The sequence below is a fragment of the Thalassophryne amazonica genome, chromosome 17 (assembly GCF_902500255.1).
Source record: "Thalassophryne amazonica chromosome 17, fThaAma1.1, whole genome shotgun sequence".
NCBI classification, from domain to species: Eukaryota; Metazoa; Chordata; class Actinopteri; order Batrachoidiformes; family Batrachoididae; genus Thalassophryne; species Thalassophryne amazonica.
In genome coordinates this window covers 21,087,649-21,097,624 of record NC_047119.1, presented here as the reverse complement: position 1 = coordinate 21,097,624, position 9,976 = coordinate 21,087,649, and the positions used below count along the sequence as shown (strand labels likewise).

The following is a 9,976-nucleotide window of genomic DNA, read 5'->3' as shown; positions in this document are numbered from 1 at the left end:
AGCCCCTAAAGCTGCCTGGGCAGATTATTTCCAGGTTACTAAAGAAACTTTGCAAAGACAGAAACTGAAAATAAAAACATAGAAAATCAAGCCATGTTTTCACAAATCATTGTATGATACTGACTCTTTTCTGAGCAGAAACTAAAACAATCGGTCGCACGGTTCTTGAAGGATGGTCTCTGTCTTTGAGGAGCTGCAGCTTGGGAATCGTGGACACATTGCACAGTGAAGAGCATGTGCACAGTCTTTAAAGGTCCTGTGACATCACACACACATACACACACACGGCACAGAGCTGGAGCAGGTGCACAGCCACAAGCTACAAGATGGCAGCACTCTTTTTGACACTTTCTTCTCCAGTGAAACGAGATCTGCTGAGACAGACTAATTGAAAAGCATGTAGAAAAAATATAAAATGAATCCGGACACGAGTGCATACAGTACGTGCAGCAGCAGAAGGTCGTGAATGCGCAAGTAGCAGGTTACGTTGGTTTGGAACAAAGCTCCTCGGCCTCAAGGCTGCTTGGAAGGATCTGGTTCATGTGTGTCCCAGAGCTCTTTGTGCTTCCTTGATGAACTGGGCCTTTGTTGGCTCTCTCCATGTCACATGCACATGCACACTGAAAGGAGCACTAAAGCACATGCACACACGTCGGCGCACAAATTTGATGCTTTTGTTGTTGCAGCGGGACCTTGTCTTGTACTGTGAGCTGGGAATCCAGACTGACTGCAGCACTGCACCTTCAGCTACTGAAGATTTATGAAAAACAGCACTGAAGACCATCTTCTCACAGACCAAACTCTTCTCAGACCAGCAGGTTGTCCACAGCCCGTCCTCACAAGTATGACACAGGATGCACTGCACTGGATCTGCAAAATAAGGTCTCTTCCTGTCTTCTTTCCCCTCTTGCCTCCTCTTGTCCTTCCCTGATTCCTATTCTTTTGTCCCCTCCTCTCCCCTCCTGTCCCTCCCTTTCTCCTCCTCTCCCCTCTTGTCACCTCCTGTCCCTTCCTGATTGCTATTCTTCCCTCTTGTCTCCTCCTGCCCCCTCTTGTCTCCTCCTGTCCTCATCTCTTCTTGCCTGCAGCTGCTGGCTGCTGTGTCACTTTTCAGGCAGCAAGCCACCAATGACGATGCCTCCTTACGCCACCTAGTGGTAGTGAAGTATATTGCCATCTTTAAACTTGATGCACATTAACTCCGGTTACAAAAATAATTCAAACCTGCAGGATAACTAACAATATTTTATACACATATAATCGAAGAGTTTTGTTTATGTTGATTTTTTTGTTTTAAATTGAGGAATATTTTGAAGAAGTCAGGATGAGAAGAAATATTTATTATTCTTTGTAGTGTAATTTGAGTGGAAAATATTGTGGTGCCACTCTAAAAAGAACAAGGATGTGTTGAAATTAATTAAAATTAATTGAAATTTTGATTTGTATATATTTTTGTTTGAGATTGTTGTTTTCCCTATTTACACTGATAAACTACTGAAATGAAATGCTAAATAAGTAAATGGTAAATGGACTGCATTTATATAGCGCTTTTCCATCTGTATCAGACGCTCAAAGCGCTTTACAATAATGCCTCACATTCACCCCGATGTCAGGGTGCTGCCATACAAGGCGCTCACTACACACCGGGAGCAATAGGGGATTAAAGGCCTTGCCCAAGGGCCCTTAGTGATTTTCCAGTCAGGCGGGGATTTGAACCCATGATCTTCTGGACTCAAGCCCAACACCTTAACCACTAGACCATCACCTCCCCTAAAAGTAAAACGTATGGCTACTTTTCACTGTCAAAGCTGCATGAATTCTCTCGTGTTCTGCAGTTTTTAGTTTAAAGGTGTTGTCCTCTTCGATATTCCACAAATTTAACAAGATGTACTTTGTGTTAAAATGTTATTTATAAAGCATCTTTTAAAAGTACCTGCGGTATATCACAAAATTCTAGCTACAGTGGTATGTAAAAGTTTGGGCACCCCTGATGATTTCCATGATTTTCCTTTATAAATCATTGGTTGTTTATATCAGCAATTTCAGTTAAATATATCATATAGTAGAGAAACATGATGATATTTGAGAAGTGAAACCAAGTTTATAGGATTTACAGAAAGTGTGCAATATTTTTTTAACAAAATTAGGCAGGTGCATAAATTTGGCACCCCAACAGAAAAAAATACATCAATATTTAGTAGACCGTCCTTTTGCAGAAATAACAGCCTCTAAATGCTTCCTATAGCTTCCAATGAGAATATGGCGTGTACGCAGAAAAGGCTTCCTCTGCATTACAGCATCGTACAGCATCTCTTTGTGCAAAGTGCGCTGTATAGTTGAGCGATGCACAGACACCATCTGCAGCAAGATCATGTTGTAGGTCTTTGGAGCAGGTCTGTGGGTTGACTATGATTGTTCTCACATCCTTTGCTTCAGCTTATCTGAAATTTTTATTGGCCTGCCACTTCGAGCCTTAACTAGTACTGTGCCTGTGGTCTTCCGTTTCCTCACTATGTTCCTCACAGTGGAAACTGACAGCTGAAATCTCTGATAGCTTTTTGTATCCTTCCCCTAAACCATGATGCTGAACAATCTTTGTTTTCAGGTCATTTGAGAGTTGTTTAGAGGCTCCCATGTTGCCACTCATTAGAAGAGATGCAAAGAGGGGAAACATTTGCAAATGACCACCTTAAATACACTTTCTTATGACTGGATTCACCTGTGTAAGGAGGTCAAGGGTCAATGAGCTTACTGAACCAATTTTTTGTTCCAATAACTAAGCTGAATGTATTCAAATCAATATAACAAGGGTGCCCAAATTTATGAACCTGCCTAATTTTGTTTAAATAATTATTGCATTTTCTGTAAATACTAGAAACTTCAATTCACTTCTCAAATATCAGTGTGCTCATCTGCTATATATTTAAACTGAAATCTCTGATCCAGACAACCAATGATTTATAAAGGAAAATCATGAAAATTATCAGGGGTGCCCAAACCTTTGCATACAACTGTAATTTTATTGCTGACGTTAGTACTGAATATGACCGTAGATTTGTGCAGATTGTCGTCTTCCCTGTCAAGCACATATCCAGCAAAACCTTCATGTGAAAATGTGTCCAGATTTTATGCTGACCTGTTTACTAGCTCTGTCAGCCAGTTTCTTTATCCTTCAATATGACAGTTTGACACTTTCAGTTGCATTTCAAGGTTTACTGCATGTTGACAACACTGATGAATTAGCCTTTTCAGAGCTGGAAAAGTCCCCCTTGTTACCAGTGACATCACAGAAAAGATGCCATTTATTTTAACCCATGTGGATCAAAATTATGGTGGTCATTTTGATAATATTGTTATTATAAGACTGCGAATCCTAATTTGAAAATGAACCAATAAATTTATAGTATTACACATGAAAATACTTTGATTTTAATCCTTTTTTTTTTTTTTTTTTAAAGAGACTATAACTTTTAGTGAGTCCGAGAATGAAGCCTTGAAAACATTCTGTTGGTTGTACTATTAAATGTTAATTTCATATCACACGATTATCACTTTGTAGTAACTGAAGTTGAAATCTAGCAACCCAATGAGCTACAATTATATATTCTGTGCCAACATTCTAATTATACACCCATTTCAATCACAAGTAAATCAACTGAAATTTGTGTTAATAAACCGTCTTGTACTCCATCTCCCGATGACTTGTGTCAAATGAACGTGTCCATGCAGAATTAGGTAGGAAAGAAAAAAAGGTGCATCTATGCACTTAAGGAAAATATGCAAAATCGTGGGGATTAAGGGAGGCTGATGTGAAGCGGCATAACTTAAGTGGAGGTGCACGGAGCCACGAAGCAAAGGGGGGCAAAGGAGCAGGAAGCTGCAGAATAGGAGGGAGGCTGATCAGTGGGTAATTGTTGGAGGGGTCACATGGGTTTGGACCTCATCAGGAGAGGTTTTCTGGGAAATTACAGCCCTGCACTGTCAGTATGCCACCAGTTTACCTGTCACCCATGAAGAAAGAGACTTGTTTGTGTGTGTTTCAGCTGCAGGGGCCACACAGTTCACTTCAGAGCTGCCTGCTCAGGAAAACAGCTTTTGCAGCAAACACCGAGATAAAAGCCTGTAATTGGCACGCATACGTCCGACATCTGTGGACGTGAAGCGTATTAAAGACAGGTACATCGTCTGCAGCACCGTGGCTTTTGATCGTCTCCCTCTTCTCTTCGACGCTTCCATGTGTTCTTAATTTGTATTCACAGTGGGGGCAGGGTATGGGAGCTATCTCCAGCAGGTTTTTAAAGAAAGCGAGATATCAATCAGGTGATGATGATACACTGATGCAACGCCTCAGTTCAGCCTGTACAGGAGTTTACTTGTGGTTGCTGCTTCACTTCAACCTAAGAAATCCTCTGAATTTGACCAAACATAATGTATTTGTAAGAGTGTAATTGTATGTTACTGATTTTAACTTTAGGGTCAGATTTTAAAGCTACAGTGTGTGAGATTTGAGGGTGTTCAGGAGCAGAAATGGAACACTGTACTCATAGTCCTGTTCATTGGTGAACATTATCTTATCTAACAACAAATTGGTGTGCTTACATAAGCTTAGAGTGAGCTCTTCATATCTGTATGGGAGTGAGCTCCGTCACGGAGGCCGCCATGTTACCATCACATTGATACAATAACCCAAAACTGACCTGAAGATTGAAGGGGGGGAAAGTTACGATTACTCCGCTATCCAGTCTATTGGTTGCTAGCACACGCTAACAAGTCAAAAAAATGTATGTATTTTTGTGAAATGGAGGATGATGCATGTTGCTTATCACAAGATAACAAAAGAAGATAACTTTTTTGTTAAAGAAGCAAAACAAAATCCTGACTGGTGACAGCATAACGCAATTTGCAACCTCGCTACCGGATGTCACGAAATCTTACACACTGTAGCTTTAAAAATTGGTCTCCATTAAACACAACAAATCCTATTTGAATAAAGACTAAAAATACAGTGGACTCCCCTGAAAAGTATTTATTCATGTGATTTCAATTGTAACACAAAGAATTCAGCAGGAAAATGACTATAAAGCTGTCATTTGTTTCAAAATGTTAACATTCAAAAGTGCAATTTATTCATTATAAATAGAATAGAATCTCTGTGATCATAGAATATAATCTTTTCTTTATAAGTCTTGTTTCAGAGTAGCAAAAATACAATTTACACTGGACGGGAATATATACAGGCAGAAAGACAAAGATGTGTAGAAAGTCATAGTTCAGCAGGTGCACAGCACTGTTCCCAAAACCCAGCGAGGACTCAGAATCATTGGAAAAGACCGAGCTAAATACTGTTGAGCGAGTCTGTAATCAGCACAAGTGCTGGAGGTTTAAACAAACCCAGCAGCATCAAATATCACAGTATCCCAGGTTATGAAGGGATGATTTACCCCCCCCCCCCCCCCCCCAAAAAAAAAAGAAGTCAACAAGTCAACAGTGCGACTCTTGACTAGCACATACCTTCACCAAGGCCTATGGAGCCTTTCCAGCCCAACCCACATTCCAACACTTCCACCATATTATACTGAGTCCATGTATGTTTCAGAACACTCAAGCCCCACCCCCTTTAAAAAAAAAACAAAACAAAAAACAAGCTAATCCTGGTTCTACATCTATTTAACGTTGGCCCACACACCACCCATTACATTTATCATTCCAATAATATAAAAATTATAACTTTGGAACCAAAAGAAAAGCTATCGTGATAATGGTGCACTGAAGATGGAAAAGGAAAAACATGACCTTCTTCCACGAATCAGAAAACAACCTGGTGTTAAAGACGTCGGACCGACTAGTCCGTCTTCTTGCAGTTTTTGGTCTCTGCGGTTTTGGACTCATCTTCAAGACGAGCCTCGTTTTCGTTGGCAGAGGAGGGAGAAGGACACCTACATGTTGCTCCGCTGTCACGCCGCTCTTTGGCTGCAGCGGAGGAGGTCATTCCGTTTACTGTGCCGTTATTGATGGACGCTCTCTTTACTTCGCAGGCGAGGGGGGTGTAAGGCGAGTGGCCACTGAACAAGGTCCGGTAGACAGCCGACTCGACCGCCGCGAAGGGCGAGTCGGTGGTGCTGGTCAACAGCATTTTTGTCTGAAAGTGAGTAGAAAAAGCAAAGTGTGAACGAGTTACTGGGTTTATGAAAACCTAATGTGGGACATATGTTTAATCCCATCATTAAGTATTGAGCTTTACATAAAATCTCTAATCCATTTCTTATTTCTTCAAGTAAAGTGGTATAAACACCCAGAGGCCTGTTGGTGCCTGTATTACTAATCTCCACAATCTGTAGCGTGAAGTGGTTCAGAGTTTACGAGTTTGCCTGGACGGGACATCAGTCCATTGCAGGTGACCTCCGCAGACAAGGCTGCTACCCATTTACAGCAGGGTGGACTGGGATCCTGATTGTTGAATAAAACCCAAGTCTACATGTTGGGAGCCCAAGTCTTATCCCACTGATCCACTCTCTTACAGAAGTCTCACAGAACCCTTCAAGTAAGGGTTCTGTAAGAATTAAAGTCCATGTTTTGAAGAACAACAACAAAAAAATCATCCATGTTTTTTTAAATCATGTCTCTTATTCAGGCTCAACTCTGCAGCCAGGATTTTTAAAGGAAACACAAGCTAAACATTACATGAAGTTGAGCTTATTTCCATTAGTGTTTACACCTCTTCTGGTTGTATGCAGTTTGAGTGCCACGAACCAAACTGCACATTTTATTCATTAAGCTTTTATATGATTTTTTTTTGAAAATTCAGGCTTCATTATGAAAATAGTAACAGTCCCTTTGGCTGCTCCCTTATTTTTCCACTTGGGGTCGCCACAGCAAATCTGAGGTGGATCTGCACGTTGAATTGGCAGTTTTACGCAGGGTTGCCATTCCTGATGCAACGCCCCACATTACATGGAGAATGGGCAGGGGTGGGGTATGAACCGGTGTCGCAGACCGAACGGCCTGCCCCTAAAAATTGGTCCGCCCTGCCTTCACTACGCATGTGTCATTTCCGACCACAGCAGCACGTCTGAGACAGAGTCTAGTCACCCAAAGCAATAAAATGATTAATGGGATTATTAACCATCAGATGATGAGGTAAAACCTTTTAAATCTTTCTAAAGTCAGTGTTAAGCAGAAACAAGGCAATATTCCGCGATGCTTTGAAATGATGGACGCCCAGTGAACGCATCAGCTAGCAGCTCGTGTATTTGCATCGCTCTGATCGCTTCCTCGTCTTTTATGATGAAATCATGTCAGATATCTGTCACTGAGATAGATGATGACTGGCCTGCAGTTTGCAGCAGAAACAAGGTGATAATGGGTGAACCACAGCTGATGACGCATGTGCAGTGAAGGCAGGGCAGACCGATTTTTAGGGGGGACCGTTCGGTCTGCAACACCGGGAGCCTTCCGCACTGGAAACCAGGGCACTGACTGCTTGGCGGCCACCCCCTATTATGAAAATAATAATAATAATCATCTTCAATTTAAAAGTGAACAGAAATCTCTGTTGCCCTAAACTCAATGAAAACAGAAAAACAAAATAACAGATTGCATAATTACTCACAATTTGCACAGGGGTGCCCAAACCTTTACAGAGAATGCTACAGTGGGGTAAAAAAGTGTTTAGTCAGTCCCTGATTGTGCAAGTTCTCCCACTTAGAAAGATGAGAGAAGTCTGTAATTTTCATCATAGGTACACTTCAACTATGAGAGACAAAATGAGAAAAAAAAAATCCAGGAAATCACATTGTAGGATTTTTAAAGAATTTATTTTTAAATTATGGTAGAAAATAAGTATTTGGTCACCCACAAACAAGCAAGATTTCTGGCTCTCACAGACCTGTAACTTCTTCTTTAAGAAGCTCTTCTGTCCTCCACCTGGTACCTGTATTAATGGCTTCTGTTGGAACTCATTATCTGTATAAAAGATACCTATCCACAGCCTCAAACAGTCAGACTCCAAACTCAACCAAGGCCAAGACCAAAGAGCTGTCGAAGGACACCAGGAAGAAAATTGCAGATGTGCACCAGGCTGGGAAGAGTGAACCTACAATAGTCAATCAGGTTGGTGGGAATAAATCAACTGTGGGAGCAATTGTAAGAAAATGGAAGACATACAAGACCATTGATAATCTCCCTCAATCTGGGGCTCCATGCAAGATGTCATCCCGTGGGGTCAAAATGATCATGAGAACAGTGAACAAAAATCCCAGAACTACACAGAGGGGCCCGATGAATGACATGCAGAGCGCTGGGACCAAAGTAACAAAGACTACACACTACGCAGAGAGGGACTCAAATCCTGCAATGCCACGCGTGTCCCCCTGCTTAAGCCAGTACATGTCCAGGCCTGTCTGAAGTTTGCCAGAGAACATATGGATGATCCAGTAGAGGACTGGGAGAATATCATGTGGTCAGATGAAACCAAAATAGAACTTTTTGGTAAAAGCTCAGCTTGTCGTGTTTGGAGGACGAAGAATGCTGAGTTGCATTCCAAGAACACCATACCTACTGTGAAGCATGGGGTGGAAACATCATGCTTTGGGGCTGTTTTTCTGCAAAGGGGACAGGACAACTGATCTGTGTTAAGGGAAGAATGAACGTGGCCATGTATCATGAGATTTTAAGACAAAATCTCCTTCCATCAGTGAGAGCATTGAAGATGCAACGTGGCTGGGTCTTCCAGCATGACAATGATCCCAAACACACTGCTCGGGCAATGAAGGAGTGGCTCCGTAAAAACCATTTCAAAGTCCTGGAGTGGCCAAGCCAGTCTCCAGACCTCAACCCCATAGAAGATTTGTGGAGGGAGTTGAAAGTCCATGTTGCCCAGCAACAGCCCCAAAACATCACTGCTCTGCATGGAGGAATGGGCCAAAATACCAGCTACAGTGTGTGCAAACCTGGTGAAGACTTACAGGAAACGTTTGACCTCTGTCATTGCCAACAAAGATTATGTTACAAAGTACTGAGTTGAACTTTTTGTTACTGACCAAATACTTATTTCCCACCATAATCTACAAATAAATTCTTTAAAAATCCTACAGTGTGATTTCCTGGATTTTTTTTTTCCTCATTTTGTCTCTCACAGTTGAAGTGTACCTATGTTGAAAATTACATACCTTTCTCATCTTTCTAAGGAGGAGACTTTGCACAATCAGGGACTGACTAAATACTTTTTGGCCCCACTGTACATGCACATTTAAGATTTTTATTTTTGACCAGTACGAGGAGCCTCACCCAACATTATGTCAGGTTCTTTCTTGCCTGCATCTATCTGCTCTCTGCTCCTCGCGGTTGGACTGTAACTATTAGGATTAGCTCGATGCAAAAAAAAACAAAACAAAACCTATATACTGCTGTTGTGTGTCTGTGCAAATACAAATAGACACTCTTCAAGTCACCTGGCAGTTCTAAGGTCATAACTGAAAACTAAAGGTGATCGAGCTTTTAACAACCTCCCACAAAGTCCCAAAATTAGAATCATGATTGTTTTTGTTTTTTTACTTCATTGGTGGTTTTCTGTCTTCTAAAGAGTCAGCAGGATGTAGAACCTTCTTATCATACTGCAATCGTGAGAAATAATCTGCCAGTGAACACAAGGAAGTCAAGTTTTGTCATGTCTCAAATACAACCTTAAAAACACACTTCTTTGCTGTTGTTTATTATTAACATATATGCTGTATAAAAGTTTTGCATTTATACTGTGTATTTCACTTTGCTTGCTGGCCTGTTTGTGATATTTATGTGTTGTTAACCTGTTGAGTTTTGATGTAAATTTGTTGAAGTAAACCACTTTGAAATGCATCTACCCTGAAAGTACTATATAAAGATGTTACTTTTTCTTGCATATTCATCACTTTATGCAATTTGTATACATAGTAGACAGCTAGTTTTGCTATAATCCTACTTAGTACATTTATTTTAACAT

General features: G+C 41.0%; 1 protein-coding gene across 1 annotated transcript in view; it reads right to left on the bottom strand.

Moving 5' to 3' along the window:
* Positions 1–5,011: 5,011 nt before the first annotated feature.
* Positions 5,012–9,976, bottom strand: part of tmem38b (transmembrane protein 38B) — a 35,612-nt gene continuing 30,647 nt past the window's right edge. Inside the window, exon 6 of the mRNA XM_034192422.1 lies at positions 5,012–6,139. Coding sequence (XP_034048313.1) covers positions 5,843–6,139 — 297 coding nt within the window. The 3' untranslated portion in view covers positions 5,012–5,842. The remainder of the gene's footprint in view (positions 6,140–9,976) is intronic.